Source organism: Monodelphis domestica, chromosome 1 (assembly GCF_027887165.1).
Source record: "Monodelphis domestica isolate mMonDom1 chromosome 1, mMonDom1.pri, whole genome shotgun sequence".
Classification (NCBI taxonomy): Eukaryota; Metazoa; Chordata; class Mammalia; order Didelphimorphia; family Didelphidae; genus Monodelphis; species Monodelphis domestica.
The window spans coordinates 426,792,172-426,812,887 of NC_077227.1; the positions used below are offsets into that span (position 1 = coordinate 426,792,172).

At 38.7% G+C, this 20,716-nt stretch overlaps 1 protein-coding gene across 1 annotated transcript in view; it reads right to left on the bottom strand.

The window, feature by feature from the left end:
• The window catches only part of PPP6C (protein phosphatase 6 catalytic subunit), a 40,021-nt gene extending 19,973 nt beyond the window's left edge, over nucleotides 1-20,048 (bottom strand). The window contains exon 1 of the mRNA XM_001365549.5: nucleotides 19,482-20,048. Coding sequence (XP_001365586.1) covers nucleotides 19,482-19,556 — 75 coding nt within the window. The 5' untranslated portion in view covers nucleotides 19,557-20,048. The remainder of the gene's footprint in view (nucleotides 1-19,481) is intronic.
• Between the last annotated feature and the right edge of the window lie 668 nt (nucleotides 20,049-20,716).

A 20,716-nucleotide genomic window follows, 5' to 3' on the forward strand; every position in this document is an offset into this window, starting at 1 on the left:
TTATATTAAGTTTAAAAAAAATTAGAAGAGAAACTGATCATACCTTTCACAGATATGGGTAGAGGGTGATTTATTTTTTTAAACTGAATATTTTTATTTAACTAATTTAGAATACTTTGCCATGGTTATATGATTCATGTTCTTTCCCTCCCATCCTCCCCCCCCACCTTGCTGACATGCAATTCCACTGGGTTTTACATGTGTCATTGATCAAGACCTATTTCCATATTATTGATAATTAATTGCACTAGGGTGATCATTTAGAGTCTACATCCCCAATCATATCCCCATCAACCCATGTGATCAAGCAGTTGTTTTTCTTCTGTGTTTCTATTCTAGAGGGTGATTTCTTAACCAAGGAATTGAGGCAATTACAAAAGAGAAAATAGATCATTTCCACTACATAAAGTTGGAAAACTTTTGCAAGAATAAAATTAACATAACTAGGATAAGAAGGAAAGCTATGAGGGGGATCTTCATATCAAATATCACTGATAAATCTTATATTCAGTTATACAGACACAGAAACAATGATTATAAAAATAATTTTCTTTTAATGGTCTAAGGGAAGAAACAACATTTCTCAAAATGAGAAATCCAAACTTACCACCTCACGCCTAGCAGACTAGCTAACATGACAGCAAAGGAAAGTAAAAAATGTTGGAGGGGATGTGGTAAAATTGGGACATTAATGTATTGCTGGTGGAGTTGTGAACTGATCCAACCTTTCTATATGGCAATTTGGAACTATGCCCAAAGAGCTTTAAAAAGACTGTCTGCCCTTTGATCCAGCCATACCACTTCTGGGTTTATATGCCAAAGAGATCATGAGGAAAAAGACTTATACAAAAATATTTATAGCTGCACGCTTTGTGGTGGCAAAAAATTGGAAAATGAGGGGATGCCCTACAATTGGGGAATGGCTAACAAACTGTGGTATCTGTTGGTGATGAAATACTATTGTGCTGAAAGGAATAATGAACTGGAGGAATTTCCATGTGAATTCCATGTGAACTCCAGGAATTGATGCAGAGTGAAGGGTGCAAAAACCAAGAGAACATTAACACAGAGACGGATACACTGTGGCACAATCAAATGTAATGGATTTCTCTGCTAGCAGCAATGTAATGATCCAGGAAAATCCTGAGAGTCTTATGAGATAGAACACTATCCACATTCAGAGGAAAAACTGTGAGAGTAGAAACACAAGAAAAACAACTGCTTGATCACATAGGTCAATGGGGATATGATTGGGGATGTAGACTCTAAAAGATCACCCTGGTGCAATTATCAATAATACGGAAATAACAAAAATGTATAATTGTAATATATAACTGTATTTAATAAACCAAAAACTAATTATTTAACTTACCTGCTTAGTGACTTCTTTGTTCATCTGTCAGTCGATTTCTTTTGTTGGTCTTGATATGATTTAACTTGTGTGGGGTACCATGAACTAAGATAAGTGAGTGCGAGGGGGAATTCTTTAACTAATCTGCCTATTAGTGACCTTTTTGTTGCTGAATTTCATTGGCTAAATCTTCAATTGAAGATTGGTATTTTGTACACTTCAAGCCCAAGTAAGCGCTACTAACTTCATCTGTCAATCTATTTCTTCTGTTGGTTTTGATTAACACTGAGAATAAGGTCTCACAAAAGTACGTAGAGGGAAAAATTGTGAGTAAAGCCATTACTATATTTTTCAGGGTGCTAAAAGTGTCTGGTAATTGGTTCCAGGCACTCCAAATTTCCTGTTCATAGTGGCACTCCTCTTGATTCTCCAAGCGACACCTTTCCAGATTCTCAAGCTTTGATCTCAAGACGACAATCCCCTGAGCCCAGATGCAGTCTTGAAATTCGGCAAGTTGTATCTCCAAATTATCAATTTGCATCCATTGGAAACCATTTAATTCCAAACTACTGTAGACTATTACATCAGGATACTTAATTATTTTCATGGTCTGTTCTAAGTTTCTATATTGATTAAATCTATCACTGAACTGGTCAAGTAACAATTCTAAAACATGCCGGTACTTAATTATGCAAGGGTTCCATTTCATTTTGTATAGCTGCACTGGCCTTCTCAAAATACTTTGTTACTCTAGGAAAATACTTATAAGTTTTAGTTTCTACATCTTACTTGAAAATTTCAAATTTACTTTCAAAAGCTTTTAAGTATCCGAACATAACGTCAATACTTTTGCCAAAACCATGTAACTTTAAGTTCAGTTCATTAATATGAACAGAGAGATCTGTAAAAAACATCAGGGTATTGACCCACTTATCATCACTGAGCCGAGGAAAGTTTCCCAGATCCTTATCCTCAAGAAATACCTTAATTTCTTCAAAGCACTCCACAAAGTGCTCAAGAACTTTGCCTCAGCTCAGCCATCTTACATTACTGTATATCAACACTCCACTGTAGGTGGAATCAACCTCCAGTAAAAGTGCAGAAAATTCTCACTTGTGAAGGGGGCAAGCAGCTATTAAATAAACTATTTTTGTAACAACTGATATTGTCGTTTAAGTCAGTGAATCCTGCCTTGGCACATAAAGCCTTCTGATAGATAATACAATGAAAAGGCAAAATTGGATGTCCAATAGCTTCCATAAACAATTTGAAAAATCCGACTCCCCCCTTCCCCCCACCATATCTGGTGCCCCATCCGTCCTCACTGACACAACTTTAAAGATATCGATGTTTGGGTTACAGAATGTTTGTATAACAACCTTATATATTTTGCTTCCTGATGTACTTGTTGGCACTGATACTAAAACTTTATCAACTCTTCTCTCATTCTGAGACCATCAGAATATCAACCAATAAAGGCCAACTGAGCATGTGATGTGACATCAGTAGTTTCATAAAGAGAGATAAAAAAATATTTACAATTACTTATGTCTCTAATTGATGTATGTTTGTGTTCAGTCTCATTGTTCAGTCTTTTTATGATATTTCTACTAAGTTGTAACTCAGATATTCTCTCTTAATAATTGCATCTTTATTCTGCATATTGTGAAATAGAACTAGTGAATATCTTAGGAGAGTTTCTTTAATAAATTCTCCCTCACTGAGTGCTTTTCTATGCTGAGCTATGGAGTGAGCAATGCTCAAATTTGCAGATGTTAAATTTGTAGAGTCTTTTACAAATGTAAGGATGGAATTAGATTGGTTCTTATAAAGGTACAGCTGCCTGGAAATGTATTCCTTGCTTTCATCTTCACTTTTTTTTCCAAGAGCTGGGAATGAAGAGTTTTTAAATGTCTATATTCCACATTCTGCTTACTACCATTTCAGTACATAGAATGCAAAATGATCTGCCATTTTTTTCTATAATGCCATACATCTCGGTCCATGTCTCTTGAAAGGGTTGGCTACTTCAACTACCACTTCCTTTAATAACCTTGGTTTTTTATTTTTTGGGTTCTCCATCAGGGGGGCAGTGACAGAAGATAGATTCATAGATATAGCTTATTAGCCCTGCAGGCAATTAGGGGTTAACTAGCCTAACTGACCACAAGATGGTACATGTTAACTATCTTTTAGGAAAGGGCAGGATTAATAAGCAGAAAAGAGGGGTTAATAAAGATGCACAATACTAATAGTGGTGAAATGGAGTCTACACTATGCTGCAAGATAGCGTTCCTTATGTAAAAGAGGGCTGCTGCTATTTCTAATGGCGGGAAACGGCACCCATAGCACAGGCCCTTGCCTCTCCCAGCCTCCTCCTCACTTATCTCAGTAATGATGGTCAATTAGAAATCCACGACACCCCAGAACATTGGACTGGATGATAGTTGCTGTGGTTATGTGATTGCTGTTAATGGCGATCACAGGGCCCCCAGAGATGCATCCCCCCCGGCATTCCACTACTCCCTGATCCACCGACCAGAAGAAAGGTAAAAGATCCCCTAACAGCCTAACCAGAAGTCCCAGAACTAGATGCTTTGTGCCGGAGTTCTGTTGTTTTGGCCTACAGACGTTTGGCACAGAGTGTCAACAATACACTACAGCAAATAGCAATTTTTCTCAGCTACTGTACCTGGCCGTGCAGGACCCAAGGATGAAACATCCTTCTCTGTATGCGGCTGCGTATTATCAAAAATGGCTACGTGTGTCAGTGCTGACACACGGGTGATGGGTTCCCCATCACGGACCCAAAGCATTCCCAGCTATGTGATCCTGAGCAAGTCATTTAGCTACTACTGCCTAGCCCTTATGACTCTTTTGCCCTGGAACCGATATACAGTATTGATTCTGAGACAGAAGGGGAGGAAGGGTGGGGAAGGGGAGGGAGGATGAAAGCACATGTAGTCAAAAGTATCCTGAAATATCCTACATATATCTTGTTTGTGCATATTTGTTTGCATGTTTTCTCTCTCATATTGTGACTGCTCCTTGAGAGCAGGGACTGATTGTTATAGGTTTGTTGGGTTTTGTCTTGGTTTGGGGGGGGGGGGTGGCAGGAGGTGTGTGTGTGTGTGTGTGTGTGTGTGTTTCAGCACTCAGGTGCACCCATATGCTTTCCTTTATAGCCACAGCACTTGGCATTGTTGTTGTTTGTCCTTCATTTTCTAAGAGAACCAATGACAACAAGAGGATGATGTTGTGACTTGTGCATCAATCAGATCTAAATGAAGAGGGAGTGGATTTAAATTACAGTCATCAGCCTCACTATATCTTCCAGAGCCATCAAAGTCCATGGTGAGAAAAAAAAGTCAAGATGATTGGAAATGGCCTCAGCTTTTTCAATGTCTGACCAACTTCTAGGTACTCCACAGTGCTTCAGTCACTTTCATAGTCACTGGAACAAATTGTTCTCATTCCACATGGAAAAGTCTTCCCATGTTTCGGGTAGACACCTCCTAACTAGCCAACACATCCATGGCCCATTGGCTAGCCTCAAAATGGTTTGGCCCATCTGCAGAATGGTTTACTAGGGTGTGGTCATTGCACATGCTACAGTTTCTTGGAGCCACAGATGAGAGTTGTGTGACAGGTGAACATCAAGGGTGATAGAGGTGCACCAGGTCCTCCTTGAAAATCCATACACTCACTTAGCACAGTAGCTGGCACATAGTGGAAATTATGCAAACTGATTATATCACTGTATCACAGAGTATGGAGGGAAGGGAAGGAATAAAAAGACCAAAAAGGTGTCAGGTTATAAAGGGCTTTTAAAAGTGAAACAGGGGGTTTAAATTGGAGGTGAGGGGAAGATGACATGGTCAGATCTGAGATTCATAGACAAATCAGTTTAACAGGGGAGCAGAGGATGGAATGGATGAAGTAAACTAGAGAAGGGACTTGAAGGAGACTAATAACCAAAAAGCTATTTTAACAGTGGAAGCAGGAAATGCCAAAGGCCCATACCAGGGTGGTGACAAGTGTCAGAAGAGAGAAGGGGTTGTATTTAAGAGATGTTGCAAAGATGCTGAAGTTTAAGATGAAAACATGATCTATCATTTGTTTATTTAAGTGTAGGTTTGGGAGGTTTGGTTTTATAAGATTATTTTCTTACAAAAATGAATATAGAAATGTTTTGCGTGATAATACATGTATAACCCAGATTGAATTGCTTGTCAGCTCCGAAAGGGGAGAGGGGAGAAGGGAGAGGGAAGAGGGAAGAAGGGAGGGAGACAATATGTATCATATAATTTTGGAAAACTTCAGTGGAAATTTGCTATTAAAATGAACTTTTTTTAATTAAAAAAAATTTAAAGAACAAAAAAAATGTTGCAGTTTAAAAGTTGCTATTCAAAGAAGCTATGTGACTTCACCCATAGTCACCCCTTCCTAAATATTTTGGGTAAAATTTGCATCCCCATGTGAGTTCAGTCAACTCCAGAACTGTACGCACTATGCTATGCTGTCTGCCCAATGCTAACTGAAAGACTTAAGTTGTTCATCTTTTGTTATATCTACATTCAATTTCCATATGATATAAAAATAAATTTGTGAAAACTAAACACTTCACTTTCAGGTACAATCCCCTTGCAGAAGATCCAATTCATAAAGAATGCATTAAGTACCTGTTAAATCAAACTACGAACCTGGAAGGTGAGGGAACATTGTTGAATTAAGCAGCTCAATTCCTCAGAAAACAGGAAATAAAAGCAAAAAATGAATTCATAAAATCACTTATTTCCATATCTGGAACAAAATACAAGCCCAAGTAGGGGTCAAGAAAGGGAAGCCTAAATTTCACTTTTCTTCCTTCTGATCTTAAATAAACAGTTGGCTAACCCCCATCTTCTTTCACGTCCCTCCAAATTCTTCATCAAATTCCTTCATGGTAGGATACAAGCCAGTTGGGTCATATAATTCATTTCACTCATTTAAGTCAAATCAACACAAAGAATTACAAAATTTGGAACTTGAGAATTCCTCTAACTCAGGCTACTCAGCCAACAAAATTAAGTAAAAGAACTAGGAAGACAACTAGAATGTCAATTCCCAGTTCAATGTTTTTTCCATTAAATGATGATTCATATTTATAAAGTGCAAGAACACTGCATTTAAAATCTAGCTAGGAAGAGGCATGTCCTAACCTATAGCTTATCTAAATTGATGATGCTTGGCAAATGTTTTGCTTGAATTGCTAAACTGACAATAATCCAGGAAAATTTAAATAATATGAGAGTCAGGCAACAAATCAAGACAAGATTATTTCACTCAACAAATATTTATTAAGGCAGCACTGTGTGCAAAGTCTTATGCACTGCTAGGCATTGGAGGAGATCAAAAATTTAACTAAAACACAGTATCTGCTTCCTCAGTCACTGGAAGATTCTGTAAACTTCACAAGTCACCCAAGTTCTTAATCATGGAGTTAGAGAACCTAAAAATCTCAGAATGGGAAGAAACCCTAGAAGCAATCTCAATCTTCTCTAAAGATCCCAAACAAGTGGCCACCCATCCTTACCCAGAGAAGCTCCTTTGATGTTTGTACAGCTCTCACTGTTAGGAAATTTTTCTTCATATCAATGATAAATCCTATCATTGCAATTTTTATCTGTTGTTTCTAATTATGTACTCTGGGACCAAGCAGAACTAATAATTCTCCCCCTTTCATATTAGAATTCTTCAAAATCTCAAAGATGGATGAAAATAAACAAGAGCCTAAAACTAGAATCAGGAAGCCTAGGTTCCACTACCTTATGAAGGTTTTATGTATGTGGACCTAACAAGTCACAATTTCTAAGAGTTTGTTTCTTCACAATAAAATAAAGATGATAATAACCTAATAATGGTAAATCTTTATAGTGATTAAATCTTAAAAAGCACTTCACAACTATTTTCTCATTTGATCTTTGCAACAACATTGTGAACTATTTTTTCCATTTTACATATGAACTAAGCACTAAGAACTAAACACTATTTTTTCCATTTTACAGATGAGCAAAGTGAAACTGAGGGAGGTTATCTTGTCCAAAGTCACACAGTAACTATTAATGGAAGCAATGGAACTCAGATCTACTTAGTACTCCAGTACTGAACCATCTGGCTGAATTTACCTACATTACCTGTTTCAAAATTGCTTTGAAAAAGGCACTTTGCATTCTTTAAAGTGTTGTAAATAGGAGCAGTTAGGTGGTTCGGTGGATTGAGAGCTAGGCCCCAGAGATGGGAGGTCCTGGGTTCAAATTCGAGCTCAGATACTCCCCAGGGAGCACGTGACCCTAGAGAAGTCACTTAACCCCACTGCCTAGCCCTTACCACTCTTCTGCCTTGGAACCAATATCCAATATTAATTCCAAGACCAAAGGTAAGGGCTCTAAAAAATAAAAATAAATAAAGTGTCTGTTTGATAACAAACACCTACCTACTAAATCATATTGGTAATTATCCTGGTGAAAAGAAATGGGAACTTGCAGGATTGCTTCAAGACCCAGCATAAGGAACCCACCATCAAAGATCCTGAGACTATTAAAATTAGCTCTTCCCTCTCCCTAATTATGCAATCATTTACCAAACTGTCAATTCTCCCTCCAGTCTCTCTCTTTCTCTACAATCACATTATGCTTCTTAAGACTCTCATGCCATTACTGCTCTTCTGCCTTCGAACCAATATGCAGTATTGATTCTAAGATGGAAGGTGAGGGTTTGGAAAAAAAAAAACTCATCACTCTTACCTGAACTAATGTGATAGCCTCCTAATTAGTCTTTTGTCAGCTGCACAACTGTAAAAAAATTTAAGGCAAAAATGTGCCATGCAAACCTCTATTCAAAAATCATCAGTAGTTTTTTAATACCAATGAATATGTTTAAAACCTTCTGCAATTTGATTCCAAAACAACTTTCTAAGCTTATTCACATTACTTCTCATCACACTGTCTTAACCAAATTCCCTAAACCTGACATTCCATCTTCCATTTCATGCCTTTGCATAGCCATCCCCTATGCCTGGGACACATTTTCCTCCTCATCTCTGTCCCAGAATTTTTGTATTCATGACTCTCTCCCTCCTCAAATTATTTTATGTTTATGTGTGTATACATATTCTGAAGGAATATTAAGTTTATTGAATACAGGTTCTGTTCCAATTTGGATTGAAAGTCAAGGCCAGAGAACCCAGGTCCTGGGTTCAAATCTGACCTCAGAAATGTTCTAGTTATGTGACCCTGACCCTTATCTCATTCTTTTGCCTTGGAATCAATACAAATAATTGATTCTGAGAGAGAAGGGAAAGATTTTTTTTTTTAAAGAAACCAATATAGTGCCATATGTATAGCAGAAACTTAATAAATGTTTGCTGAATAGTCAAAAATGACTTCATGGGAATGGTAGTATTTGAGCTCAATGTTAATGGGATGGAAGGATTTCAAAAGATGGTCCATATTTCTTTCATCCTGAATCTAAGTGCAATAAACATACTAAAATCCAATATCCAGTTCTATAAGTATTTATTTAGCATCTTCTGCAGGTTAAGAAAATGCTAGAGACATAAAGACAATTAAGACAAAATCTCTGCTCCAAGGAGCTTATATTCTAAGGAAATATATTATAATACTATAACTTAAGAGTTGCCATACTGGACACCCAACCCACTGTCTGAGTTAGTAATCTGGAGGTGAGGGCTGCAATGGGAGGAAGTAATAGTTGTGCTTTTTCTTAAGAGGTTAAAGATTTACTCCCAAACATTATCTATTAGTAATGACTCCACCTCGATTTTCATTGCCATTATCTACCACTTTTTTTGGTAGTACTGAAAAAGTTAAAATTTCAAATAGTAAAAATTTTATATTTTAGGAGGTTTATTAATTATTAGAAGTAAAGGAATAGAGAGAATACAAAATAAAGATCACATGCCCATGGCTGATTAATCATTTTCAAAATCCCCACTCACCACCTTCACCATACTGGCTACATGCCAAAGAGGTAAGCAGGACTGCCCACTGAATATTAATTCCCTGTCTACAGGAAGTACATAATGACAGGAAGTCAGTGGGCTCCCGGGAAATGTAGTTCTTTTTTAGGGTAACAGATTATCAATTATACAGTACATTTTAAAGTTAACTACCTACTGTATACCTTAAAGTATATGAAATTCATAAGATTATGTCATTTATCAAAAATATAAACCTCTCTATTCAACAAATATTTAAGGAGCAACAACGGTATACAAAGTATTGTTAAAGATAAAAAGATATGAAAGACACATTCATAAAGAGCCTACAAACTAGGAGAGCTAGACATACACATGTGAATAGTGCTATACATAGCAGGAAAGAGTTGGATTAGAAATCATAATTTAAACCTGGAAGGGAAAAATAAGAAAACTATTGAAAGCATTTTAAAGTACAATATAAATGTCAGTTATATTATTATTATCATCATCATCTAGTTAACTTACATCTTATAGTTACAGAGTAAGATCCAGAATGGGTAAGTCACTTGCCCAAAGACCCAAAGATGGCAAATCACAGGTCCCATGGCTCCAAATTCAAAACCTTTCCATTATATTCAGAAACCACCTCTGCCCCTTAACTGCCCTTTAGCTTAGGATGGGTCCTCACTCTCTAGGCCTCAGTTTTTTTTTTTTAAAGACCTGAGGTCTTTTCTAGGTACAGGCACATTGGGCATATTACTCCAACCAAGATAAAAAGACTGCCATAATGGCAACTGTCATTAATACATTATAATCAAAACTTACTCTTACAGTTTTAACACTGTTCCTAAAAACTCTCCCCATAAAACTGTCAACTAATAATGTGGGGGTTTGTTTGTTTTTCAAACCCTTACCTTCTGTCTTGGAATCAATATTGTGTATAGATATCAAGGCAAAAGAACAGAGGGCTAGGCAATGGCAGTTAAGAGACTTACCCAAGGTCACATGCCTAGGAAATATCTGAGGCCAAATTGGAACCCAGGACACCTCTGGTCCTGGCTCTCAATTCACTGAACCACCATGCTGCCTCCCTCCCCCATTATTGTGTTTTAATTAGTTTATATTCAGAAATCACTGTCTCTGAAAACACATGATTGATCACATGGTTCAATGGGCGTATGATTGAGGATTTTGGCTTTAAATGATCACCCTATTACAAATATTAGTAATATGGAAATAGGTTTTGAACAATGATATATATAAAACCCAGGGGTATTGCTTATCAGCTCCAGGAGCGGGGAGGGAAGAGAAGAGGAACATGAATCAGGTAACCATGGGAAAAAATTCTAAATAATTTTTTTAAAGATCACTGTCTCAGTGTGCTACTGGGTCCAAAAATATAATCAAGAAAATGCCATATGAATGTAATGTGTTGTCCACACCTGGAATAATGCATGCAGTTTCCGACTTACCACATGAAGAAAGATAACATCAGTGATCCATAGAAGTATGAATATCCTAACACCATATGGAAGGAAATCATAGATAAGAATTGCCCAAAACTTCTGAACATAGAAAATGAAATTCCAATTAAAAGAATTCACTAGGTCAGCTAGACGGCTTAGTGGATAGTTAAGCCTGGAGATAGGAGGTCTTAGATTCAAATCTAGATTTAGACACTTCATAGTGTGAAGGTTGGATTTGGCTATCTCCTTATTGTAACAATGAAGGTACTTAGCTCTTTCTTGATAGTGAAGATAAAATTGTAATCCCCTATCTATTTTTAGATTTTAATCCCCAAAAGTGTTAACTCATATTTAAAGTAGATCTATCCATTTTAACTACAAGAAGGTGTGAGCTAAATACAAAAAGGTGTGAACACCCATTTCATGCACTGAGTGGGAGTTCTGTGACCCACATGTGAAAGAGTGAGCAGTCCTGGAGAGGAGTGTCTGCTATGATTGGTAGATGTAAAAATTTAGAGGAGGTGACACAAGAGAAAAAGATCTTTAAAATAGAGGAAACAGAGGCACACAAGGTTACAGAACAAAGGATAAGTCACTTGGAGCTGGACTGGAGATCAGTGACTTGGGCTTGGAGTGAAGAAGAGTCACTCAGAGGAGAGACTGGAAGAAAAATTCAAACTTGGAGTGAAGGCTGTGGAACTGGACCTCTGGAGGAGCTCATGCAGGAGACCTCAGACTGCTTTCCTTTTAGACAGTCACCATAAGGCTGACTTAGTTTCCTTGCCTTTTTGGAGATGTGAACCTCCAAGAAAGGCCTATCTTCTTGAGACTCCTTTCCCCTGGCTGGGGCTTAGAATTTCTACCTGGCTCTGAGGTAGCCAGAGTTTTCTCGTGTTCTCTCTCTCTCTCCTTCCTTTTCTCTCTTCCTTAATATCTTCCCTCTATTGTAAAATAAACCATCAAATTAATATATTAAGTCCAACCAAATTGAAAAGTAGATCTGTGTGACCCTAAGCAAGTCACTTATCCCCAAACTGCCTAGCCCTTACCACTCTTCTGACTTGGAACCGATACTTCGTGTTGATTCTAAGACAGAATGTAAGGGTTTCAAAATAAAAAGGAGAAAAGAAAGAATTCAGAGATCATCTCCAGTAAAAAACCAAAGGCTCCAAACTTCAAGATACAGTGATTAAATGTAATAACTCCGTTCAGAAAAATAGTTATGTAGCCATCAGGAGAAAGACCTTAAAATACAAAAGAAAGGGCATTCAAACAATTCAAGACTATTCTTCACCAACTACAAAAAAGTTGAGGAAATGGAATATGTTCCAAAGAGGAATGGAATCTCAGGATGCAGTCCCAGGTTAACCACCTGCCTGCAAATCTAACCTTAACCATTCAGGGCAATGGATGGATATTCAATAATGAAAAGTTTGAAATATTTTTAGGAAGAAAACCAGAACTGAAGAGATTATTTTACTTCAAACCAAGCAGAAGTGCAAGAAGAATGAATAAATACAGCAAGGAAGGGGCAATGTTAATAATAGCCTCATTCCTAAATGTAAACAAAGATAAGGTTAAGGCAGAAATCAAGAAGCAATTATGGTGAAGAGGATAGAGGCCATTATGGTCAGAAACTGGAAACATCTTGCCTGCAGTTGAATGCTTCTTTTGAGAGACTCTAATACAACATGGGGGAGGGGGGGCTGAAAAGGGGCAGGAGACAAAGCATTATTTAGTGCCTCTAACATAGAGAACACTAGCCTGGATAGACTATGTAGCTGACGCACATGTATCCCCCTCAAAAAAAAATTATAGGATTTAAGATCTGGAAAAGACCTAAAAAGATAATTTCATTCAACAATCTCATTTAAAAGAAAAAATAACTAAATCTGAAGAGGTCAAGTGAACAGAATGGCCACAACAACATAAAGTACTATTGAAAGACTTCTGAACTCTGATCACACAGAATGGACCAGCAAGGATGAGACTAATGACAACCTTATTTTATGAAACCCCAAATTTACCCATATCCCACAGAAACCTGATTTCAAGAAACCCCCAGACTAACCCTAGTCTCAAATAAACAAAGGTTATCAAGCACTCATCCAGCACCTCGAAATAGGAGTGGTCGATGTAGTCAAGTCTTAAGTATCCTTTTTATCTTAATTTCTCTTTATAGGCTGCTCCCAGGCACTCAGCCTTGGGCTTTCTTTCTCAAGTCCCTTCCTTTCTTATGAAGGAAATTCCCATTCTTGGTGGTTTTGTGTGTATGACTCCCAGTGTAGATCATAAGAGCAGTGTTTCCTTTCAACTGATTAAAGATGAATTCTTTTATAACTGCTTTGGTGGTTGCATGTTTACTTTGTAAATTCATTAGAGCTGTGCAAAATAACTAGCTGAGTGGCGAATAAGGAAGATGGCAATTATCAGGGAAGTTTTCATAGATGGGATGGCATTTATGATCATTAAATGTTCTCAATGATCATCTATCTCTCTCCTTATCTGTAAATATAGTAATATATAATTGGGAATTCCTTAGGTAGCAGTACTAGATGAGAAGGGGATGCAAATGACAAAACAAAAAAGGCCCAGAGTACTCCTAACCTTTTCCTTAACCTATACTCCTTAATTCTACATCAGCTTCATGAACCTAAAACAAACTGGTATTTGTCAAAATGTACAAAAGTCATACTAGGACAATTGTGGTAGAGACATGAATCTCTATTCCCAAAAGCTTATATATAAGTATGGTGCAAACTCTGTCAAGTCTCACCAACCTGGAAAAACTTCCAGTGTAAATCCAGCAATATTTGGCTTATCTGCCTTCCAAGAACCTGCCTAGTACAATCTAGCTCATCAACAAGGAGTACCAGGCAATGAATTCTTTGACTACTGATTGATACTATAAGCAAAAAATCAGAAATCACAGAAAACTCTTCCTATAAAACCCATCAGGAATGGAAATCACTTGTTTTGTTATGCAAACCCACAAAACTTTCTTATCTGTGGTCCAGAAGAGTCAGGACAGTTTAAACTAGGTAGAAAATAATTCAGTTCAAAAAGGAAAGGAAATGTGATGTCAACTACACTTTCCTAGTTTGAAGGGGTGGGACAGAAAGCTAAGCTGGGCACATCAGGACCTTCTAAAGTATAAGGCAAAGGATTATTTCCAAAAATATTTTAAAGCACAATTTCAAGTTGGTATTAGGCTTCAAAGAAGTCCCAATCTTAATATGAGAAATAAAAGTTAATTACTAGCAAATACGATTATGAGAACAGCTTTGTATTTAATAAAGAAAAAAAACAAACCACATCCATTGCTGGTTCTTAAATTTAGTAAAGAATTTTACAGTTTTTTTATTAAACCCTTACCTTCCATCTTGGAGTCAATACTGTGTATTGGCTCCAAGGCAGAAGAGTGGTAAGGACTAGGTAATGGGGGTCAAGTGACTTGCCCAGGGTCACACAGCTGGGAAGTGTCAGGCCAGATCTGAACCTAGGACCACCCCCACACCCCCACCACACACACACATATCTAGGCCTGGCTCTCAATCCACTGAGGTACCCAGATGCCCCCTACAGTTTTAATAGAACAGTGTAGTGGAGAGGAAAGAACTAAAATAGGATCCAAGAGCCTGAGGTTAATTCTTGAAGTCACTTATCTGAGTAGGCAACACAATTAACTTCTCTGAGCCTTCAAGTCCTCTTCTGTAAAATGGAAATTGCCTGCCTCCCAGCCTTAACCTGAGAATGTTCTACAAACTTTAAGATGATAAAGAATGAATGAAAGCCATTTATTTAGCAGTTATTCTATGTCAAACACTGGGCTAAATGCTAGAGATATGGATACAAAAGAAACAGTCCCAAATCTTCCTACATTCTGATGGAGGAGACACTACATATAAGAATATAGTGGCTATGTAAGGAGATGTTTTGGTCTGAGAAATCGAATGGATAGTGAGTCCAGCCAAAAGGCAAATCAATTGAAACCTTCTTTCTGGAAGCAATGAATTGTCATTAGTAGTTATTATCATTAATTTCACCATTGATAAAAGGTTAAACAATTATGTTGAGTTCATAATTAACCTAAGTGCATAACAGAGAGAAAAAAGAAAGGGAACATTTATTTAAGCTTCTATAGATATACCAGGTACTGAGTTAAGTGCTTAAAAACAACTGTACATTTGATCCTTTAAAAAACTTGTAATACATCAAATTAAAAAGGTTTTATATAAACAAAACTAATGCATCCAAAATTAGAAGGGAAGCAACAAATTGGGAAACAATCTTTATAACAAAAACCTCTGAAAAAGGTCTAATTACTCAAATTTATAAAGAACTAAACCAACTGTACAAAAAAATCAAGCCACTCTCCAATTGATAAATGGGCAATGGAAATGAATAAGTAATTTTCAGTTAAAGAAATCAAAACTATAAATAAGCACATGAAAAAGTGTTCTAAATCTCTTATAATCAGGGAGATGCAAATCAAAACAACTCTGAGGTATCACCTCACACTTAGCAGATTGGCTAACATGACACGAAAGGAAAGTAATGAATGCTGGAGGGGATGTGGCAAAGTGGGAACATTAACACATAGCTGATGGAGTTGTGAATTGATCCAACCATTCTGGAGGGCAATTTGGGACTATGCCCAAAGGGTGCTAAAAGACTGTCTGCCCTTTGATCCAGCCATACCACTACTGTGTTTGTACCCCAAAGAGATAATAAGGAAAAAGACTTGTACAAGAATATTCATAGCTTTGCTCTTTGTGGTGGCCAAAAATTGGAAAATGAGGGGATGCCCTTCAATTGAGGAATGGCTAAACAAATTGTGGTATATGTTGGTGATGGAATACTATTGTGCTAAAAGGAATAATAAAGTTGAGGAATTCCATCGGAACTGGAACAACCTCCAGGAATTGATGAGAGTGAGAGGAGCAGAACTAGGAGATTATTATATACAGAGACTGATACAGTGTGGTACAATCGAATGTAATGAACTTCTCCATTAGTGGCGATGCATTGATCCTGAACAACTTGGAGGAATCTAAGAGAAAGCCACTATCCACGTTCAGAGGAAAAGCTGTGGGAGGAGAAACACAGAAGAAAAACAACTGCTTGAATACATGGGTTGAGGGGATATGACTGGGGATGTAGACTCTAAATGAACATCCTAATGCAAACACCAACAGCATGGAAATAGGTTCTGATCAAGGACACAAGTAATACCCAATGAAATTGAGCATGGGCTACGGGAAGGATGGATGGAGGGAAGGGAAGGAAATAATGTAATTATTGTAACCAAGGAATAATATTCTAAATTGACTAAATAAATTAATTCAAATTTTAAAAAAACTTTGTAAGATAGGTTCTATTATTATTATTTCCATTTTACAGGTGAGGAAATTGAGAAAGGTAGAGATTTTCCCAAGTTCACACAGATAGTAAGTATCTCAGAGGCCCATTTATACTCAAGTCTTAAAATTCCAGGCCCAGAGACTAGAAAGTGTAAACAAGGTCAAATTAGGTTAGGCTCAGATCCAAGTCCTCTTTAACTTGTAAATCAATGCTTTTCCATAGGACTTGGGGGGAAAGATACAAAATTCAATTGGGGTGTAATGAGTTTGACATGCCAACAAGCCAACTTGTCTTGGTAGATATTTCCAGAAGGTCATATATACCCAGTACTCAAAAGAAGTAGGACTGGAAAAAGATTTGGGTGAGATGTATAATGGTAATAATTGAAACTGGAGAAGGGAGATTGCCAAGAGAAGAAATCCAAGGATAGAATCTTATGGGGAGAATACATTAAGGGACTGAGATAAAGAGACAGAAAAGTTAGAAAGGTTAGCCAGGGAAGTGTGGAAATCTCTGAAGCTAAGAGGGAAGGTTGTATTCTGAAGGAAAATGTGGACAATGGTATCTATTGCTCATTACAAATTTTTCAAAGAATAATACAAGAAATGGAATTGAGAAGGTTGTAATCACATTTCTATCACTAGTTGTGTATCTATAGATAGGCAAGTCATTTCACTTCTTTGGGGCATACTGAGTAGTTTATTTGTACAACCTACTTCATAAGACTTATGAGAAAATTGCTTCATCAAATTCCAAAGTACAACCTTTAAATGTGCACAATTATTATTATTGAAACTACCTTGACTTCTTGAGTCTAGATATCTTGTTTGAAAAGAAACTGTCCATAAATTTCTCCCAAAAAGAGTTATAGTGAACTCACATAATTTTTACACTTGCATGTAAATTTCATGAACTGAGCAGACTCACAAAGCAGAAGGAAGATTCCTTTCTTGGAGAAACAGGATTCATTATATCCTGACAAATTCCTTTAATACCTCAAAAAGGAATAAAAACCTGCCTACAAGCTAACCATTTAGCAAATAGCAGCTCACAGTTTACTGAGTAAAGCAATACTTGGCACTAGTACTCATTTGTAAGCATAAACACGTAAGCACTACACAAACATAGAAACCATTTAGGAAAAAAAAAAGCAATATTCTGGAGATTTAAATTCCTTCATTCTCATATTACTAACTTAGGGAGAACGGAAGCCAGGGTTAAACTTAAGAATAACTAAAAGTGGCACCAGTCAATCGATAAAAATTTATTAAGCACTTACTTATGTACCAGGCACTGAGACATTGGAGATACAAATATAAAGAATGAAACAATCCATACTGTGAAGGAACTTACATTTTAACAAAGGAGCTTAATGTTACCACACCTTTAGGCAAATATAACCATCAAGTAAGTGTGTCCTATTATGTTTTCTAATCATCTCTAATTTGGGAGATGGGAGGGAAACAGGAAAACATGGTTTATTTCATCTTCTTGAATTAAATTACAATCTCTATCTGCTATATACTATTTTTAAAATAACCTAAATACTGTACACTCAAGTTCTACAACAAGTAGAAAACTTGCTTTCCCTGCAACTATGAAGTCTGAAAAGAGACCATCATCAACTCAATCAAAACAAGGTAGGTTGATAGAATGAGACAGATAGATAAAAGGCTTCAATGGAACTCTCTTGAATACCCAAGGTTCAAGATTAGAATTCAAAAAAGGCCTTTCCTTCTCTAAGAAGGAAAAAAACCTGTAGAATCACAAAAACTCTTGGTCAAAAAGGACCTCAGAAATTATTTAGTCCTATAATAACTGAATTAAAAATTCCCCCTAAATCTTCCCCAATAAGTGAATTTTATTAATTGTCTACTTTGAAGAAATCCAACACCTGAGAACTCACATGCAGGGAGCTCACTATTATAAAAGCCGTCAATTTTTTAGGGAAGAAGAAACAGGAGCTGAAACTTTGATTTGGTGTTCAGAAAACCCAGATAAAGAAACTCCCTCTGCCAATTTAACCTGGCACCTTCTATGCAATTTATAATCTTAAACAGCTGCCTAAGCACTAAAGAGGTTAAGTAAATTACCCAAGACTACAGGCAAGCTTCAAAGATTCTTAAGACTTCTTGGCTTTAACCCTTGTTAACCATGGGGATAACAATGCCTCATGTCTCTCCTAATTTTTAGGAAGTTTCAAAAATGTGCCACTCTGAAAACCTGCACCCACTTTTTCCTAATTCCGCCCTTGGGGTCCAAATTGAGCAAGCTTAATCCCTATTCTGGGGGTGGGAGGGTCTTCTAATTCCTCAATACAAATAGCTGTCGAAACTCTAGTTTCTAAAAACTAGAAAGATCTTCGAAGTTATCTGAATGAACTTACACCTCAGCTATATTTATATAGCTGAACCTTCTACAGCTTCCCCAAGAAGTTGGGCCATCAAGTCTCTATCTGAAGACCTCTTGGAAAAGGGAGGTCTGATGTAGACCATTCCACTTTTGGTCAGCTGTGATATAGCACAAAGTTTTTCCTTACATCGAAACTCAATCGCTACAACTTCCATCTACTATTCCTAATTCTGTTCTCGGAGGTGAAGGGGAGCAAGTCCGACAGCTCTTACACCTGACAATCCTTCAAACACTTGAACTATAACTTCTCCCTTAAATGACAGAATCAAAGTATCTCTGAACTAGAAGGGACTTTACGAATCATCCCGCAGAACCTCTTCTGAAACAGGCATCTCCTCTGCCATACAGTCGACAAGCAGGCATCCCGCCCCGACGGAGGACTAGCAAGGAAGAAAAAGCTCTGGGCATTCCCAGGTTAGGGTCAGCTGGAAATTGCCAAGCGGCCAAACTAGAAGATGCGATTCCGGAGGCCGCAGGGGACCTCAGGCGACAGTCCATGCCCCTCCTGCCCCCTCCCCCTCCATGCCAAGTTCTGCCACCGACTCCATGCGTCCTCTTCCCTCTCGGTACCTCAATCTCTCCATCTATCAAAGTGAGGGGGGAGCTAGACCAAAATGTTGTCTCCAATCCCCTCTAGCTCTGACTTTCCTTCGCTACTCTATGCATCTCGGAAGGCGGGTTCGGGGGTGGGAAGGGAAAAAGCAGAGAGGAGATGCCTCCGGGGGGCGGGGAGACGCTGCCGCCCCCGCTCCCGGGGCTCCCGGAGCTGACAGGGGCGGGGGCCGAGAGGAGGGAGGGAGGGAAGAAGGGCGGGAGGACTTTCAGCTGCCCCGCTCCCGGAAGACGCGGGACCCCAGAGTCAGCGCCCCGCGGCCCCGCCAGCCCAGCCTCACCGCCCGGCCCTTACCTTCAGGTCGTTCTCCGGCAAGTACTTGCAGAGCCGCGCGATCTCCACATACTTGTCCAAATCCAGGGGCGCCATTTTAGGAATAACAACCCGCAGTGGCGGCGGCGGCGGAGAAGGCCGAAGCCGGAACTCTCTACAACGTCACTTCCTGTGGACGCCAGGCGTCTTTGCGTCAGGGCGTGAGTTCGCCCTTCCGTTTTTTCTTTCTGTCCGCCCCCATGGGCTCTACTCCTGGATGGCTCAAGATTGAAAGTCGCGGGAGTCGGAGGAAGAGAGGGGCCTCTGCCTTTCTTGAAACTTGCCGGGATCCGTCCTCCCCAGGAGCCGCTAAGCTCGTTGGGACTTGTAGTTAACCATGTCAAGCAGCGTTTCTTATACTTCTAGTTTATGCACAGAAACGCACTTACAGAGAGACTGCACATACACCTACATTCACCCGGCAAAGGCCGCCTTGTCCCGTGCAAGGGATCGATGCTGAATTGTGACGTGGGAGAACCTTCTTTGGACATCTAGGCCACGGAGCCCTCGATCTTGCCCGTCTCGGATCTGCTTGATTCTGTCCCTCCCCTCCCTATCCCCGCATCCCCCAACTCAAAGCTTACTTCATACCCCAGCCCCTTCGTACCTGTCCAGGCTTCCTATGCCTTATTCTCTTCCATGTACTCTACCATCCAGTTACCAGGCAGTTACACTTGCCTCCACAAGATAGTCCATCTCCTGATACCGAATATTTTCACTAGCGATCCCCCAAGTCTGAAATACTTTCCCTCCCTTGTCTCCGCCTCCTGGTCTCCCTTGGCTTCCTTCAAGTCGCAGCTGAAATTCCATCTTCTGCAACAAGCCTTTCTCGATCCTCTTTATTGTTAGTGCCTTCCCTTCGATATTACATGCAATTTATCCTGTTCGTATATAATTGTTTGCAATGTTGTCTCCCCCGCAGACTATGAGCTCCTAGAGAGCAGGGGTTCTTTTTTTTTTTTGCTTTTGTTTATATCCCCAGTGCTTAGCAAGTGCCTAGCACTTCGTAGGAGATTCTGGACTGACCGACCGATCTCCAAGCTCTTCTGGGGGGAGGGGGAGGTGAATTCTCTCGGAATCATAGGCCTGGGGGCTGTTCATAGGCGGGCGGATCTGAGTTCTTACTCACTGCACTGTACTGGTGACTGTCCTAGATACTGGAGGAGAATGACTATTTGAGAAACGGGATCCCAGTGCAGGTAAACAAACAAATGGTA